Source organism: Falco naumanni, chromosome 8 (assembly GCF_017639655.2).
Source record: "Falco naumanni isolate bFalNau1 chromosome 8, bFalNau1.pat, whole genome shotgun sequence".
Taxonomy (NCBI): domain Eukaryota; kingdom Metazoa; phylum Chordata; class Aves; order Falconiformes; family Falconidae; genus Falco; species Falco naumanni.
Window position 1 is genome coordinate 32,794,470 of NC_054061.1, and position 19,178 is coordinate 32,813,647.

Genomic DNA, 19,178 nt, shown 5'->3' on the forward strand with positions numbered 1-19,178 from the left:
TGTGCTCTTTGGGTTTGATGACTTTAAGAAGACCATGAACCCTGTATGTGTACAATGGGGTTTAATCTTCATGTATAGTATCTTTAAATGGTACCGATTTAAAGTTTTTTAAATCATTGTAGTGTTGTGTTGATGAATGCAGAAGACCACATTATTTCTAATGTTGTGTTTGTTAGTCTTCTTGTGGTGGTTATAGAAGCCCATTCTCGTGATTTTGTAGGCTATAGAAATCTGTGCTAATCTATTTTAGTACTACTTCCCTTGAACACTTGCTGTCATCTCCTAATTCAGGGTAGTATACTTTTATTCCAGGATAATGTGTCATGTTGTTAGATTAAAATGTGTGAGGGGAGTTATTGTTTAAGTTATTTTTGTGTTACAAAATTAAAAAAGAAAAAAGAAACAAGTACATGCCATTTATGTTGAACTTAATGTTATAGTTAATTACAGATCAGGTGAACAAGTTTTATATTAAATAAACCCTTAATTTGCATTGTTAGTCTTGTGACTATTTTAAAGAATTAAGCAGTCTTTTTTGCCCATACTTTGAAATGTCTTAATTTCCATAATCCTTTTGGTTTGCTTTTATTAGCTACTGATGCTAAAGAACGGCAGCACTGGGTTAGCAGGCTACAGATATGTACGCAGCATCACACGGAAGCTATTGGAAAGGTATTGCATGACATGTTTTCATGGGCAAAAATAATTGAGGCTGGGCGTAGAAATAGTTGCAAATACAACTATCCTGTTATCTAAAACAAATGCTACAAAAGACAGTGTGGTTGGTCTTGATACCTATATCAAGAAACGTTTTTCTGAGCAGTAGCTGACTTGTAATAGAACTATGCTTTAGGAATGAGATAAAGTGAATTCCATTTTCCTCTGGAGAGCAGAATGGCCCTTCCTTAGCAGGTACTGATGAGTTGGTGTCTGAGCAGGAGGCAGAGCTGAAAGATCAGAGTATCAGTCCAATGTTTTCTAGTGGTTTTGCTTTTTTTTATTTAATGGAAGAGGAAATAGGTCTTCAGTGTTATTGAAGCCCTTCCATTCTGGGAGCTTTACCTTTTTTTTTTTTTTAGCCTTTACTCCCATTTAAAAACCATTCAACAGCCCATAAATACATTTAGGATGAACTGTCGTGTCTGAGAAGAAAGTCCTCGACACTGTATCTGAGGGTTGTTGCTTCTGTTTGCTAACCATGTGGTGGTTGTGAATATAGTGTATTTTATAGAACCTCTTGATTACCACAACGCCTATTCTGATAACTGAATAAACCTGTGCTTTTAAGATAAGATCAACATCTTGTAGCTGGCTTTGTTGTAAGAGATAAGATTAATGAATAGTTCTAAATGAAATCCCACTCTCTTAAATGTCAGTTCTGTCCTTGCAGGATCAGGTAGGGGTCAGTTTCTTGTACTGTTGCAGATCAAGGACTAATTTTCAAGTCAGAGAAGTGATACATATTGATCAATCTCATTTCACAGATTGTTCATAATTAGACTATAAAACGGGGGAACAGTCAGCAGACAGTGCAAAATATTTATTTAGCAGTTGCTACTAATACATTATTAGGGCTTTGTCACCTGTCCTTGCTCTATAAAAAAATTAAGAATTAAACTGTTCTGTGTCTTTCAAATTAGAATATTCGCAGGTTATAAGGAATTAACTGTAAATGTTTCTCAATATGCTTATTTATTCACTAGAACAACCCTCCTCTGAAATCTCGCAGCTTCTCTCTTGCATCCCAAGGAAGTGCCAACTCGCCTGGTGTGCAAAGAAGACCCAGTCAAAATGCAGTTTCCTTTTTCAATGTTGGACATCATAGATTGCCAACTGGAAAAAGAGTTCCTATTATGCAGCCAGATCACCTTGTAGATGTTAGAGAGGTTTGTATGCCTTCAATTATCATATCATCTTTTGAAAGAGCTGTCCTATTATTTGTAGGATTATGGAGAAACCTGCTGCTGTTGGATATATTGTCAATAGCCTGTCCTAAGCTATTGCTGCATAGCAGTGTTAGGATAAATAACTTGTCTTGGCTAATTGTAGAGGTATGTGGTATATATTCTGTGACTTTTGTACTCTGCAATGATATGCTGATGCTCAAGGTAAACTTAGCATGTTCTCATTCTTGCAAGTCGTAGCACTGCAGGTGACAAGGGAGTATCCTTAAGGAAGCAGAACATCACATACTATGATACGATGATCCCATGTCAAGCTATGGAAGAGCTGACTAACCTGTACTTGTATCTCCTATGACTAAGGAGAAGTTGGTCGTGACTGATATTTAAGGATACTAACACCACTTTCTGGTACGCTAATTCATGCGGACAAATTGTCTAGGGATGGATGTGACTGAAAAAAAGTAAAATGAGCACTTCAGAAGCATGCTTTTCTTCACTACACATTCAGAGTGTATTTTGGGGAAAAAAAAACTCCTTTCTATCTTGACTGACAGAATGGACTGATTACTGGTTGATTTAACTTGTGAATATTTACAGAGTATATCATGCAAATCTGAAGCTAATACTGAAACAACATTTGGCATTGAATTGCAAACCTGTGTTACTTTGTTAACAAGTATTTTAATGTTAGCAGTGTAATTACTGTAGTGTGATACATTTCTTGGCAAAAATAAGTCTAATGGAGGGTATTTGCGCAAATAGGGATCTAGGAAGCATGAGTAGTTAGAAACTGAACTGGGACAGAAGAGTGCTCTGTATTGTGAGCATCATTAACCTTAAAACATGTGGCTGAGCATTGTGGGTAAGATCATCAGCAGGGAGCTGTAATAGATAGATGTTGAAAATACTTCCCCTGGTATGGTATGCTGTTGTCATCATTGTTGCTTGATTGAAATCAAGTGCTCTGGCATAATTATTCAGTAGGCTAGACAATGTGACTGCCTTTTTAGACCATAGAATCTGTGAATGAATCTGCCCACAGCAGACTATTCTTGCAGACATCTTGCAAAAGGGTAACTGCTGCCATCCTGTTTATATCCTCTAGTAGCAGTAAAGTCTCCTGTAGTGCTAATGCAAAGACATGAAGTCCTGTCAGGTACCCAGAAAAACTCAAACTGGCTTTTCTGTAGCTTTTTATTTTATGAGCTGCTTCATCTACTTTATCTTTTGAAAGAGAAGCTTGTCTTCCAAATCAGTTTTAAAACTGAAGCTTTACAGGTTGTTGCTTTCAGTTTTGATTCATGAGGTTACTTCTTACTTGTGATAAATTACTTAGTCATGTGGTACAACAATTACAACATATGGTAAACTTAAATAATATTGTCGCTTTCCTACCTCTTGCATGAAGACAGCAGCAATACAGAATATGGCATTAGTATTTAGAGAATTCGTGCTAGTAGCTCTCTTAGCATTGTATTTTGGTGTTTGAGAAGCTACCTTTAAGTGAGGTAATGTTTCAGAAATGCCTTTTTAACTTTTTGACTTTCCGAATGGCAATACAACATCCAAAATCTGAGGGAGGAAAGAGGAGAGTGTGTGAGCTGGAGCAGTAGCTTTCATCCGCTACTTGGGATTCTTACTGGGTGGGAAGTGGAGTGATTTTTCTTAGTATTGCAAAGAGTACAGAAAATTGTGTTCTCTTTTGATTGTTACTGTGTTTGGTGACACAGCATGTTTATTTGTCAACTTAAAATTTTTTGAACTTTTTTTGTTGAAGAATCCTCAGTAATAGTAGCTTTTTTGAATGTCAAAGTTAGTTTGCTTTATCTTTTTGAAGCTAAAATGCTTGTTAGATACAATGTCTGCTTTTTTTTTAAGATACAGTTAAAATACTTAAAGAACAGGTGCATGCTTGTTACACTTGAGCATCATACAGCTTGAATACAAATTCAGTTTGAGAAGCTGTGGGAAGAACGGATGCTTTTTCAAAGGATTTGCCGCATGGTCACTCCCCTCCCCCCCCCCCCCCCCCCGAATTGCACTATAGTCTTCTGTCAGTTTCTTTTCTTTCTATTTCCCCTTGTTCTTGGCCAAATACATGTCATGCTGCTGACTTGAATACCTTGCAGAACAGGAGATCTGAGAGGATCTTTATGCTGACTTGCACTAAATGCAGGTGTGTGTGTGTGCAAAGAGAACTATAGCCTGTGTACTTCTGAGAGATTTTGAGTTTTTAACCATAGTGCTTTTTGCTCCCCTGATGCTATTATTTTTTTAAATTTTATATATATATATAGTGTGGATGGGTTTTTTTATATATATATATAAAACCAGGAAAAACTTAGGACTGTTCAGAGTATGCGGGTTTTTTTGAAAGGAGAGATGTGCTGATTTGAACATCAATGCTGAGTGTAGCATGGTTTGTCCTATTGTCTGGCCTGATCCTGGAGCGAGGTGCTTGTGTGCTACCACATAGTAAATTACTAAGATCACTGGAAGGATTGTGGTGATTTGTCAACTAATTCCTTGTGTCCTATGGGGTTGTTTTATTGTTGTTTTATCCAGCAGAGTTTTTCAAAGTGTTGGAAAAAAAAAACAAACTTGCACACAAGGACTTAATCACATTGATGACTGGAAGAAAATGGCACATTCTGATAGCAGCTGGTGCGTTTGCATAGGCAAGGCTATATAACTTGAAGTGTTTTACTAGGTTTCTGCCCTGTCGCTCTTGGCACGTGCTAAGGCTGACTATGCACAGTTCAAGTTAACTGCTTCCAAAGAGCCAATGCTCTATAGATTCACACCATAGCGTGCTATGTAACCAAGCCCTAAAATGTTCCAAATACCACATACTGTGACTTGGATGGATACATATTGCTTAAGTATTTATTGCGTAACATCTTAAAAACAGTTCTTGGAAGGGATTGCAGGCAAAGGTACTGAAAAAAATGAATTAGTAAGATACTGCTAGGACTGGTGAATTAAAACACTTTAGTGCAATAGCAGTTAAATGCATGAATGCATCTCAGATTCTTTAAAGAAATTGTCTGCTCTGCTAAATCAATCTGTTTTTACATTTAATTTAGCTGCCAGAACACATAATGAACGCAGAGTAGTGCTGTCCAGTTTCATTAATGCCGTTTGTTGTGCCGCCTTAGAAAAGGGACTAGCATGTATAGAAGTTTCCTTTCATCCCTGTTATTCATAATCGGGCAATATTTTGCTTCTGTGAATACTAAGAGGGAAGTATGTAGGTTTTTGGAAGACCACAGTGTGCTGCTTGATGGTGTGCTTTGCCGCTGTACCTCTAGCAGGCAAATGTGCTGTTGCAGGTTCTGTGATGCAGGGGTGTGTGGAGCTCTGTGTGAAGGAGGAAAGGAGTTTGGGAGAGAAAAGGGACAATGACAACAGGAAAGCTGTGATTTGAACACATAATGAAGGTGAAATTCCTGTTGTTTTTTCTTCCTCCTCTGCAAAGTAAATCCTAAGTGTGGTGGCAGTACAGACAATAAATGAGAATGTGGTATGGTTTGAGCCAAAGTGAGTGATAGTCTTTTCCTTTAAAGTGCTGGAACCCTTTCTGTAGAGAGTGAAAAGATCTTGATACTCACAGATAGTACTTCATAGATTGTCTTCCAGGCTGTGCAGGGCACACAGCTTAATTACTCCTCACACAGAGTGTGTGTATGGTTTCACCCTCCGTTCTATCAACTAGGCATGAAAGTGTTTGATATTTACTGTGGCGAGTATCATGTTCAAATTCCTCTCTGCTTTTTTTTTTTTAAAGTCACTTTGATATTCTTTTGCTTGTTAATAAGGTCCCATGTATTGCTATGAGGATTTCATCATGCATTTAATGACTCTTTAGTAGCTGCATCAAGAAAAAAAAGTACAGTTAACTTTATATACATCTATTATAGCTTTATTACCATCACAAAGTCATTTTGGATCCTGTGTGTGCACAGCTAAACATGTATCTCCCGAGACCCTTCCATCACCTGATAAATGATTGTTTTGTTTGACAGATGATGTCTCAGGCAGAGGGCCAGCAGAGAGACTTGATCAGGAGCATAGAATGCCTTCCTGTCTCCGGTCACCTTACATCCTTGGATCAAGACCTATTAATGCTCAAAGCAACTTCCATGGCAACCATGAACTGCTTAAATGACTGTTTCCATATTCTCCAGTTACAACATGCTTCTCAACAAAAGGGATCCTTACCTGCAGGTGGGTATAGATGTTCACAAAGAGCAGAAATCTACAATGACTACAAATCCTGTCTTTCTTGCAAAAACACTTGTTCCACTAAATCCAGTTTCACCTGGGCAGAGAAAACTGCTGGCTGCCTGGTTTTCACAGTCTGACTTGCTGGTGTTGGGTAGATCTCCATGCATATTGCATATGGTTTTTTATAATTTATTCTGTTGAGAAGTCTGTGGCGGTAGCTGCCTAAGTGTAACATCTAATTGTTGTGGACCATCTCACAACAGAATAAAGTACATATGGCACCACAACAAGAAGGCTGCTTTTGGGATGTAACTGGCCGCTACGTAACAGTAATAGTAACAAATGGGGAATTTTATGGGGTTGCAGATTCTAGGATATGTAGTATCCAATACAGTTTTGTCAATGTCATGCTTTTCTGACTATTTTTACACACTAAACGCCTATTATAAGAATTTACATGTGTGTAGCTTTCATTTCTAGTTAAGCATTAAAACACAAAGCTCTATGTTTTCACAGGTTATTAATAACACTGTTTATATACCAATATTCTTAATTTGAGTTAACATCCTAGTCTAAAACATGGGCTAAGATAAGTGTTGCATTCCATTCTGAGGCCAGAACAGACTTGTAAGCAAATGCAAATTAAAACAAAAACAAAAAAACACACCAACCCCCTTCAACTCTTTTCATAAACACCCCCTCCCAAACAAAAAAAAACCCCAAACCCTACTGCTTATGGGTGTGGAATAACATGTATTCACAGACAGCAAATACGTTGCTACGTCTGTGCAATCAATCACTTCTATGGAAGCAGGTGCTTACCGGTATTGTTCCACATGATTAATGTGCAGTGTTTGCAGCCAAATGTGCTCTTTCCTGTTTGTGAATTCTTTTGCATCTATCTGATCACGATTTCCCACCCCCCCCCCCCACCCCCCCCCCCATGTGTTTACTTTGTGGCTTTTTGTGAGCAAAAATCTTTGAGGATTCACAAATGCTTCTCTTACACAACAGATTTGGTAGATAGGAATGTACTTTTGTTACATACTTGCCATAAGTTGTCTCTTACCTTATCTTTCCCAGATTCCTACCATATTTGTGATAGTTGCTTTGCCAGTGTGTATTGTTTCAGAGCTGTAATTAGTTTAGCTTCTAAGATGAAAAAATGTTCTATAAAAGTATTAAAGCTATATGAAAATAGTTTTTGATCCTTACATCACCACAGACATTAAAGGAGAACATGTGAAAGGAATGAATTAACTTTTTTTTTCTGTATTTCAATTCAAAATGTAATGTTATAAATGAAAACCTGGATGGCACTTCTCCAAATCATTGAACTCCATGGTTACTCACACTGAAAGAACTCTTCCTATTCCCTGTGAATTTTTTTAGCTATTGATACATAACTGTGGGAGGCGCACATCACAAGTCTCTTTGTTTTGGCGTTTTCATGTGTACGCTAAGGTGGGGTTTTTTGACCCATTACAGTATCTGGGGAAATAAAAAGGGTCCAGTGAGCATTGCTGTAGTAACTTATGAAGAAGGCAGGGTTTTTCATGAACATTATTTTGTTGAATTTTTTAAAATACGCAGGGAAAAACTCCATTTGTCTGACTGCTATTCAGTTCATATCTGCCTGTTAATGGCCAAACCTAAAAACATTGCTTGAAATGTCTGAATCTTGATTTCTGGTGGTATCCTAGAGAGGTGGATGAAGAGGGGAGGAGCTGCAGATTGGATGATGCATTGTGGGGCCAGAGTTAAAACCAGACCATTAAAAGAATGCATGTGCCTTTCTACTTGCCCTCTGGCATGGGCCTTTCTGGAAATGCTGTAATACATTTGTTCATTTCGAGGATTGTGAAGAACTCTTCTTTTTTTCTTTTTTTTTCCTTTCTTAAAATCTGTTTGTCTTGGATTTCTCCCCCTGCCTCAGGGGAGATACTTCTGGTTCAACTGATGGAGCCTTTTTGGTAGGCATCAGAAGTTCATAAGAAAGGAAAAGGGTTGTGGCTTAATTCAAATGCTGCAGGAGGCATTTCTATATTTAAGTGTAGGAAAACATAAAACTATGTAGAAAAAATCTTCAGTAAAGACTGTTCTATCTAATAAATATATACAAGCACTATTTAATCTTCCTAGGAACATAAAGGCAGGTCAGCATACTTCAGCTAGATAGGAGTGAGGTGCAGCATGAAATGATGATGAAGAGGAGACTTGTCTAACAGAGCATAAATTTATACATGAGGTGCAAAAAAGTATTTTTGGGTCTGTTAAAACGGTACTTTAAGAATGTTAAGAATGTGTTGGGCAAGTGCTTGTCAGGCTTGAAAAACAGGATTAGGAATTATGTAAGAGTGCCGTTTTGCTATAAATTGTTAGAAGAAAAAAAAAAAGTCCCAACAAAAACCAAAGCCCTCACCAAATCCCACAAAACAAACCCCAAAAAAGTGAAAATGTTGCCCCTGCTGCATCAAGGTGTACCATAAATCACAAACTTAAATGAATATGAAGGTTGCAGCTGTTAACTTTTCCTAAATTCAAGTCAAAAGTGGGAAAATACACTGGAATAAAAAAAAATAATCCAAACATCAAAAAGTACTTTGTTATCATGAAGATGGATTGCAGCAACAGTTTGCAACTTTTGAGGAGAAATATTGAAAGTGAAGACTATAGGCTGTGAGAGGCCTGTGTTGTAGCAGAGGGGAGGTGCTGACAACTTGAAAAAAATGGGGTGAAGACATTTAGGGGAGGAGGAGATCACAGGTAAAGAGAATAGCTTGTGCCTACCCAAAATAGTCGAGAGCGGATCTGAACATGATCTTCCAGTGGAAGAGAAGTATTAAGGTGCTATCCTGTCTTTTCACGAAGATTAAAACACAACTGGTAGCTCAAATCACTTAAATCTCCTAGAATTTAGCAGTGAAAATTAAACAGAAGTTAAAAACCATAAGGTTATTTTAGAAGTAGGTGATAGGAAGTATAAAAGGGAGGCTACTTACGAAGTTCAAGCTAATATAGATGCAGCGAGTGTGGATTAAGTGCGGCCTAGAACAGTTAAGAGATTATTGTGTTGAAAGCTACAGTTCAGAAAGTGGGTATTATTGAGAGGTTTTAAAGATGAGTAAAACCCTTTCAAAAAGGAAGCGTAACAGTGGCATTCTGAGCATCTTATTTCTTGACTTCTTTGGAACTTCTGTTTAAGTGGCTTAAACTGCTGGGGGATTCTTGTTTTTTACTGTGTAATGGACTCATGAGTAACAGACTTGATGAAAATAAACTGTCTTGCTGTGGAAAAAGTCTTGTCCCATCAGTAGAGCTGGGCTCTTTTCCTGCCCCAGTATTTTCCTGGTGGAAATGCTGCTGTTTATCTGAACTAGCTTACTCTGTCTGTTGTGGTTGAGGATGTGACCTAGTTCCAGGTAACGGAGGTCTGGAGCTAAAGGATTGTGCGTCATATAGGAAGAGACAACGGACACCTCGGCGTGGGTTCCTAAGCACAGGAAACTGCTGTGTGGTTGTAGAAATTCATGTTTCCTAATAATTTCTGTGTTTACAAGCCAGCCAAGATGGTTTGTCAGTTTTTGTATTCTTCAGTAAAAACTGATTGGAGTCACCTGTACATTTACTAGTTTTTGAAAAAGAATGGAACATTTGTACTATTAATGAGGAACCTGATCTGTTTTGATAAATTAGCTGGGAGTAACTAGAGATGCTGGAATCATCAAGTGGGTAATAGCTTTCCAAGCCCTGCAGCTTTTTTTTTTTCTTAGCAACTATTACTTATTCAACAGCGTGCGCTTGCCACCTTTGCAGCTGAGAAAAGTACACTCTCCAGAGAAAACACTAGCAACAAAACGTTTTCTGCTTCAGCTCTTTTTAATCTAGAACTGAGCTGGGTTTGAGAAGCTGAGCAGTGGTGGGCATTTTTTTTTTTTTTTTTTGTACTGGTTAAAGAAAATTGTAAGGGTTACTTAACATGTCCATGATACTGGGTTCCTCCTGTAGTGTCTGATTACACCTTTCATGACACCAACTAGTCTCCCCAGTCCAAGTTGCATGTATTACAGCTCGCCAATCGCAGTGTTTGTGCTAATGATCGCTGAAGGTGGTGTCTCATTGCACCACCTTTGTTTAGTGGCTGCTGAAAGGATTGGCTGCAGTAGGAATTGGCTGCTTTCAGCTTATTCCTGAAAAAATAGCTCTTTGCAAAACCTGCTGTTTACTGACCTTCCAAAGGATGAGCAAGTTTCAGCGCAAACTCTCTTTTGCTTCAGGAACGACGATCAGTTGGTTGGAACCGAAGATATCTCTGGCGAACCACTTCAAAAATGGAGCGGCTCAGAATTTCCCAGCAGAGATAAACAAGCCAGCATCTGTCAGAGAGGAGCAGTCTGTTGCAGAGCCCTGCCAGCTAACAAGGGTAAGGTAATGTGAACTCCCATTTCTGTGGGGAATTCTTTTGAGGAGTATCTGTAAATGTTTGTCACGTTATATGAAAATGATTTAATGAGAGTTATTCTTACACTTTTTGGTTAGCTGTGTTGGAGAAGGAGTGAGTACAGTTGGAGTAAACGAAACTTCCTACCTTGATTTCTCAATAAATTTTTGCTGCTTTCTGTAACTAGCTGTCAAGTGGAGAGAGCCAATTGGGATGGTAATGCAAGGTGTTGCAATAGGCAGTATTCCCTTGTATTACAATTTAAACCAAGTGGAAGTACAAAAAACCTAGCTGGAATTCATGACACTCTCAAAATAGGCCCAAGAAGAACTGCCTAAGCAGATGAAAGACAAAATTGCCGGTCTCTAGCTATTAAATCTCCCGGTCTTTCTTTTCTAGCTCTTGCTGCATCTGTTTTTCTTAATCTGAGCAGCTCTAATCACTTGACTTCAGGATGGCTTAATGTATTTGAAATACAGCTACAGTCTGTATCATTATAACTGTCAAAACTGATTTGAAGTGCAAAACACTAAAGTAAAAAGCAGTAGGGATTATGATAAAGAACATGTTTTCCTAACTAAGCTAAAAAATCATAATTACATTCTTTTTATACTAGCTGGTTTCACACAGTTGTTTGGATGGGACTATCACTGTGAAAAGATAATGTGCTGTTGTATGTCTCCACTGTGCATCTTACAGCAAAATTGAAGCAGAAAAGATTTTTTTTTCAGTTGCTGTAGTTTATATGCTTTTAAATGGATCAGAGTAGTCAGCAATAAGTTAAAAAAAAAAAAACAACAAAAAACAAACAAACAAAAAACCCCCCAAAAAACCCAACCAACCCAGGAGCTGTCAAATAAATCACTGAATTCCTTCTAATAATTGAGTTACGGCTCAAGTGCTTAATGCATTTGGGATGCGACTAGTCTTATCACTCCCCTTATAAGGGAGCTGAAAATACCTGGTAGAACAGCATAGCATCCTTGGAAAGGAGTTGCCTGTGTGATGCTGCAGTTTTCGTCAGGGTTTGAGCTCTGCGTTAGGGCTTGGTCCCCTGCTTTTGGTGGTTGAGTGTTCATAAATTGGCCTTGAGCTAGGGCAGCTGCTCCAGGACAAAGGGCTTTGCTTAGGCAGATGCATATGGCTGCCCTCCTGTGGCATTCAGTGCCTCTCCCCTCTGCATCTGCCTCCATCCAGCTGTTTGCCTCTGGAGGATGCTGCTCTGAGCTCGGGCAATACCACTGTTCCTTCCACCTCTAGCATTCGACTTTCTGCTTGTTGGGTGATGGTTGTTTAAATGGCACTGATATAATTTCTGCTGGTCTGTCGGGATGCTTTAGTTATACTAATAGGCAACCAGCCTATGTGGTCTGTGTATGTGTGGTTTTGTTGTTGTGGTTGTTTTTCTAAAACTACTCCCAAGTTACTTTCCTTTTTTTCCTTTACTGTTACATATTGGCACTGGCAGCAACTTTGCTAATGCTTGTGAAGACTAGCCTGTAGACATGTTAATTGCTTGTCATCAGGCATGACAGTAAGCGACGAACTAGGAACTACCATTTGCTGCAGCCTTTGGAGTAATGATGGCAACACTGGAAAGCCTGAAGTAGTGCGGAGGTGGAGAGGTGTTACTGAGGTGGCTGGTGTTTCTGCTAGTTTTTGCTTCGCTGTTTTTTTGCATATGTTAGATGCTTTGCCATTCTGTTAGCTCACAAAACTTCCAGGAAAGCAGGTCATGTTGGCTTTTAAGTTTTCCCCCTGCCCCAACCTGTGTGAGGGGTGGTGAGAAATCTTAGCCTGAAACCCCTAGATGAAATCTGCAATGAGTTATCTTAATGTCTCTTTAAATTCTTTGGCTGTTGTTTATCTTAGGGGTAGATTCCATTGTGTAGCGCTCTGCAGGGGTATATTTAATCATTTTTTATATGTGGAAGGTTAAAGACAATATGAAGTCCTTTTAGGATATTGTCTGCCCAGTCACATCTTTGAGCTGATATTTATGGTTCTTATCCCAGGAACCTGAAGAAGTAAATCCAGATGAGGAGCTGGAGGATATCTGTGATGATAAAGAAGATGATCTAGGAGCGGTAGAAGAACAGCGCAGTGTTATCTTGCATCTCTTGTCTCAGCTGAAACTTGGCATGGACTTAACAAGAGTAAGTAACTGAAACGTGAATACTGGCTGCAGTAAAAGTGAAGTGCCATTTTAAACTCAATTCCTGTATTGAACAATATTAAGTTTAATATTAAACTATGGCCTGTAGCAATTTCAGGTCCCAAGGTCCAATGTCCCAGTTTGAGGCAGGCTTTATGTGAAATGTTCTGAGGGAATGGATTTTCCTTAATGCATCTGGCCATATCTTTTCTATTACATTCTCTGCGTGTTTTCTGCTATGTTTTTGTTGGCTTTCCTATAATGGCCTGTTTTCTTTCCTGTGTTTGCACTTCCTCTGTCCATACTGTTTTCTATAATCTTCTCGTATTTTTGTCTTTCTGCTTTCCTTCTATGATCGTTTTTCTTTCTTGATAATGCTTTTATATGCAACTTGCATAAGCCTACATCTGTATTCATGCTGCTTCTGAAAAGAAGTTTTCTCTTGGTTCCCTGTTATCTGTCCTCAGATGTCTGTTTACACCTCTCTGTCCTATTCTCATTTCTGTGTTTGCTCATGGCTATAGCAAGCAGGAACAAAGTTATACTGGAGAGAATTGGGTTTGACACTTCAGTGCAGATCTCAAAAGTGAGTAACTTTAAAAAATTAACACTCAGTTGCCACTAGACAACTTGGGCAGCAAATCTGGGAAAATCAGGCTGCTACCACCTTATGTTCAGTTCACTCCTGTAAAGACTTCTTACCGTAAGCACTAGACGCTTTTAAAGGAAAAAAATGGATTTTATAGTGACATGGAGTGAGGAAGGCACTCTTTCTTGCAATTATGGATTATAATTTTTTTCACAAACTATATTTTTTGAGCACTAGCCACTTTGTGACTAGAAACACTTGGACTGTGGAGCTTACATTTCATAGTTCTGGGGTGGGATGGCGGAAGGCCCCGCTGCCTGTGAACCAAACTACAACCTCTGCTTCTTAATCAGGAATTCATTAAGTTATAATTTCACTTATACTGAAGATTGGATTTGGGGTGTCTTTTTCTCTTAGTTGGAACAAATTGTCAAGCCTGTCTCCCAGTTGTGACTTTTGGCTGTAGAATTGTCTTTAGTTCAGAGCAGGCAAAGCATTGAAATGTGACAAGTCTGACTTCAAAACAGGTAGTGAAGCTGTTAGAATCACACTTAACTTAAATATCAGCGTACTGAAGTGAAAAGCAGCTTTAATATTCCAGGTTGGTGTTGCAAAAACGTGGCAAGTGTATTCAGCTTAACTTGTGTGTCTGTTAAGAGTCTTGTGTCTCTGGTCTGTCTCCTTGAACACAGCTGATTTAAATGGACTGTCTTGATCTCATGGTTGAGACGCTCTGTGTTGCTCTGTACGGCAGTTACGTGAGGTTAGTTGCCACTACAGAGAAGGAAAAGACTGCTGATGCCCACAGCCTCTTACTCTACAGTACTGCTCTTGGCCCGGCAAAGGACAGGACTGTTGCTTTTTGTAGTGGTGAATGCAGCTGGGAGAGTATCAGGTCCTCTGCTCAGAGGTACAGGATCAACCTATACTGTGTTATTTCTCGTGGATGCTGGTCCTAATTGCTGCGGTGAGAGAGGCTCTGCAGGCTCTTAAGAGCACTGGCATAGCTTCCCTGCTTTTCTCTTCATTAGACAAAACCTTGCCTAACCTTTGCCCTGAGCCTTCCTTGCTATAGTTTGAGCTCCTCAATGCATGTTTTCTCCTCCACAGACACGTGGGATACTTTATCTCTTTGCAACTCTTTTTTTGAGGGATGCTCAGTCCCTTTCAACCTCTTCAGTCCTAGTAGTACTCATGGGGCTCTTTTCTCCTTGTAAGTAGTTTTTCTGGCACATCTCATCACTGTATTTTGCTCACATCTTACAAGAGGGACAAGAAAGTTCAGTCTGAAAATGTGGTGTCCAAATCAGGACAGAATCACAGTACTCCACCTGAGAACTTCCCTTCTAAAAATGCCTGTCTCTTTGTTTTACTTACTAGAGCTTTCTGGGTTTTCTTTTGTTTCAGGTGGTTCTTCCCACTTTTATTTTAGAGAAGCGATCGTTGTTGGAAATGTATGCAGACTTCATGTCCCATCCAGATCTCTTCATTGCAATCACAAATGGCACTACCCCTGAGGAGAGGATGATCCGATTTGTTGAGTATTATCTCACTTCTTTTCATGAAGGTCGCAAAGGAGCTATTGCAAAGAAACCATACAATCCCATCATTGGGGAAACGTTTCACTGCTCCTGGAGGATGCCGAAGAGCGATGTAGCCACTGATGCTGGCAGTAACTTCTCTGCTCACTCCCCCTCAGAGCAAGTAACTCTGTCTAAAGATACGGAAGGCCAAACAGACCTGGACTACTATACAGTAAAATTTGTAGCTGAGCAAGTGTCCCACCATCCTCCTGTCTCAGGTTTTTATGCTGAATGTGTAGAGAGAAAGATGTGTGTCAATGCCCATGTCTGGACAAAAAGTAAATTCTTAGGAATGTCAATAGGAGTGACAATGGTTGGTGAGGGTAAGTGTAACTTCTGTCCTTTGTTCATTTGAGAAGCCTGTTAAAATATTACTCATTTGATAAAATATTATTAGTTTTGTAGGAGATTTGATGTTATATTCCTCTGGCAGAAACACAGATGAGTACTGCTCGGTAGTTTTGTTTCAAAGACTTGAAAAAAGGCAGAACAAACCTGCTTGCAGATGTCAGTGAGTTTTCAGATATTTTTTTTCCCCACGTACTCCTGGTTTTCCTCTAATCTTTGTGATCTGCAAGCCTTTAATGTACAATCATTCAGTGGTTTCTTACTTTGCTGTTTACAAAGTACAGACGATACTACAAGTCCTCATTATAAACAGCAAGTTTTTTATGGGGGAAGAAAGTAGATAGGTTTATTCTTTGCCAAAAATCAGGATTGCATTTGGAAATAAAATTCTGACTTTTAAACTGAAGGGCAGTTACTGTAATGTAAACTGGTATTTATGAATGCTTCCAGAACATCAGACAAATTAATTTGCATCAGACATGTATTAAATAGGGCTGTTGTTACATTTGCATGTGTTGCACTTAATGTATCTTACTATGCAAGTTTTAATTTTCTTTAAGTAGAGAAACTGGATCCTTTAGGGACAGAGAAGGGTAACTGCCCTTAAACTTTAGTTTCCCTTTAGTACTTGTATTCACCGAGGAGATGAGACAGCATCTCCCGTTCTGTGCCCCCTGGGTGTATTGTCCAGTAACTGGGGATTTGAGGCACTTGCGTGTAAGCTACGTACTGGACAAGGAACTGAGCATGGCAGGGGATGCGGAAGGCACATCTCAATGCTTTGGTTGTCCCAGGTATTTCTGAAGTTAATATCTCCTTTAGGGCATTTCTCAAATCATGTCATAACTTTTCAGAATTTCTCATGTTTTTCATGCTTAATGTCAGACCCAGTGATAATGCACTACAGAGGCATGGTTGATGCAGGCAGCAGTCAGTTGTCATGCTATGTTCTTGTAATGGTGAGATGTGGATCTTGTGGTTTGGGTTTTGTTGTTTGGTTTGTTTGTGTTGTTTTTTTTTTTTTTTTTTTTTTTTTTTCCAATATGATCAAACAAACCCACACATCTTAAAATCCAAAGAGAAATTCTGGGTCTTTTTATGAGATTCTTGATATTTTTTTGCAAAAGCTGCTGTCAGGTTTAACTTGTCAGAGAAGTGCGGTAGGAAGAGCTGTCTGCTACCTGCCTTCAGATAAAGATGTATGTCAGGGAGGGAAAACAGAAGTATTGGCCTTCCTCAGGATCTGCACTTCAGGATATTCATTTGTTATTTCCTTTTGTCAGTACAAGTCTTGTGTCACTATGCTCCACAGCCATCAGTAAGTGACCAGCCCTTTTACACACTGCTGGAAAGAGTGTTGCACAGTGCAATATCGTACTTCATAGAGCCATATTATTAAGATAAATGTCTTTTCCCAAAAGAAACATAAATGTATGTTACTCAGGTTAGTACTTTCAGGAAAACGTTTGTATCTAGAATCTGTAATAAACGTCACTTTTGTGTGGGGTTCTTTTTTCTTTTTTTCTTGGTGTGAAGGGCTATGAGGAAAAGTAGCCAATGTATTTTTGGCCATCTGTTTCACTAACTCATTTGGTCTTTTCTAAAATAGTGCTGATTTAGGGATTCTTGTATTTCTTCACACAGGTCTCTTAAGTCTCCTAGAACATGGGGAAGAATACACGTTCTCTCTGCCCTGTGCGTATGCTCGGTCAATTTTAACCGTTCCCTGGGTAGAACTGGGAGGAAAAGTCAACATTAACTGTGCGAAGACTGGGTATTCTGCAAGTATTAACTTTCACACCAAGCCCTTCTACGGTGGCAAATTGCATCGGTGAGAACACTTTTTTTTCCCCTCCCCCCCCTCTATTTTACCACATAGTCTGTGCTGTAGAACTGCAGTACCTGTGTAACTCCCCTGTTCTGTGTGCTGAGTAATACTCACCTGATAAACATGAAAAACTGTTTTCTCGGTCTATAAACACTTGAGGTATTGCTGTGCTCCTAAACAACTGCATCTCGTGATTTTTCCTTGAGGATCACATGTTACATTTAAAGACAGTAAAGAAATTCCGTGTTTGTCTGACTCTGTGTCCAAACCCCTGGGAAAACAGCTCCTGGCTTTTATTCCTGGCTGCTGCAGATTCTCTTAATTGCGTTAGAAGTTGGTTAGTGTTTCCTAATTTTCAATTTGCCTTTTGTTTGGAGTGAAGTTGATCTTGATGTCTTAAAGGGCTGCATGTTGGTTGCAACGTTGTAGCTGCACTGCAGGGGATCATTTGTAAATAATCTGTTACTTACTGGTCCTAGGATTTCTGTATAAGAAAGATAAGACTGCCAAGTTTAAGCAACTTACAGAAACTCCCTAGGTAAAAATACCTTTTTTAAAGACAAAAATAATAATTCTTGTAGGGGTAATTCTTCATGTGTATGCATGTTTAAAAACTAACAGGTAAAAGACAGAAGATCCAGGGAGAATTTGCTTGGGGTTACTTCTGGCAGATTCTAGGAAGTGTCGGCATGTTTGGTGCAAAACCTTTTGAAACTCACTAACATTGACGTTTTCAGACATTTTATAGTAACACTGCTAGAAATTAGCCTTGTGCTAATATAGAGGCAATTAATCGAGGAAGGAGAAAATTAAGTAGCAGTCGCACAAAACCTATCCGATTCCAGAGCATTTTGCACTCAGCTGTTTGTTGGACAGTGCTTGTTTTGAACCTTTCTTGGATGAAATGTGTTGGAGATGATAATGAAATACGTAACGGCTTAGAACATCAGAACTTAAGTGTAGGTTGCTCTCACAGGTTACAAAATACCAACAGTCTACTCTAAATAACTTTTGTGAAACAGTAGGGTAAGGCCATATTTATTGCTTAAAGACAAACACCACCACCCCACGCCCCAGCCTCCATCTTGAAGTGCTTTGCCCCATAAATTCCCAATGATTTGAATTTAACGTGTGTGCACAGCTGCCCTGTCCCCAGGGCATCTGGAGAACTAAAGCTTACGTGTAGCTCTGTTTCACTGGCGACAAGTCTAAAGTGACACATCATTTGGGACAATTTGTTCCCATTGCTTACAATGTATCTTGCACCTTCCAACAACTCCTGTTGCGCCTTAAAATATAAGTGGTAGGATGCAATTTTACTTTTGGAAACTGTTCTGTTGTTTGTGTCTCTGAAATTAGTCACAGATGTAGAGGCTTTTCAAAGACAGATCTGTTCAAGGTACTGTAACTATTGAAAATTTGACATGGTGATGATTGGACATTGCCAAAAGAATCTCTTGATGAGGAAGCAGCAGTGTTGTCATGGTTACACAGAGGCAAGTGAGTTGCCATGGCAATGCTATAGATGTATTTTTTTGTGTGGAGTGACCCTTGTTGTTAGACCTCAGCTGGATATTGCCTCCTTGGTCCTGTACCTCTTTAGCTTGATGAAATAGAGTATGATGATAACAAACAGCTGGACATGTACCAATTGTGCCTAGCTTACAAATAAGCACTAGCAGATTTTTATCATTAATATTAGTTCAGGCAGGTGCTATGATCTGGGATGCTGGGAATGGTTGTGTCTCAGAGCAGTGCAATTTGAAGAAATACAGGTTGCAATAAGACTTTAACATAGCAGCTCAATACTGCACCTTCATAGTGAACGATATAACTTATTTTAAGTTGAGCGGAGACAATTTTGTGATTGATATCAGCAGACTGAATGTCAGTATTGTATAGTAACCACAGAGTGCTTGGAAAAATTAAGCTCTTAAGTTGTGAAGATGCAACTGCAAAGTCTGAATGTGCTGGTCCGTGGCATCCTGTGGATTCAGTCTGTTCAGAGATCTCTTGGGAGGACAGCGACCCCACCATGTGCAATAGCTGTAGTGAGGTGTGGAAGTCACAGGAGGAAAAAGCAACAAAAAATGAAGGCTGCTT

The 19,178-nt window shown here is 39.2% G+C and overlaps 1 protein-coding gene across 1 annotated transcript in view; it reads left to right on the forward strand.

Moving 5' to 3' along the window:
• The window catches only part of OSBPL11 (oxysterol binding protein like 11), a 43,000-nt gene that overhangs the window by 18,096 nt on the left and 5,726 nt on the right, over positions 1-19,178 (forward strand). The window contains exons 4-10 of the mRNA XM_040602867.1: positions 593-672; positions 1,704-1,886; positions 5,930-6,131; positions 10,409-10,554; positions 12,588-12,728; positions 14,724-15,222; positions 16,892-17,078. Coding sequence (XP_040458801.1) covers positions 593-672; positions 1,704-1,886; positions 5,930-6,131; positions 10,409-10,554; positions 12,588-12,728; positions 14,724-15,222; positions 16,892-17,078 — 1,438 coding nt within the window. The remainder of the gene's footprint in view (positions 1-592; positions 673-1,703; positions 1,887-5,929; positions 6,132-10,408; positions 10,555-12,587; positions 12,729-14,723; positions 15,223-16,891; positions 17,079-19,178) is intronic.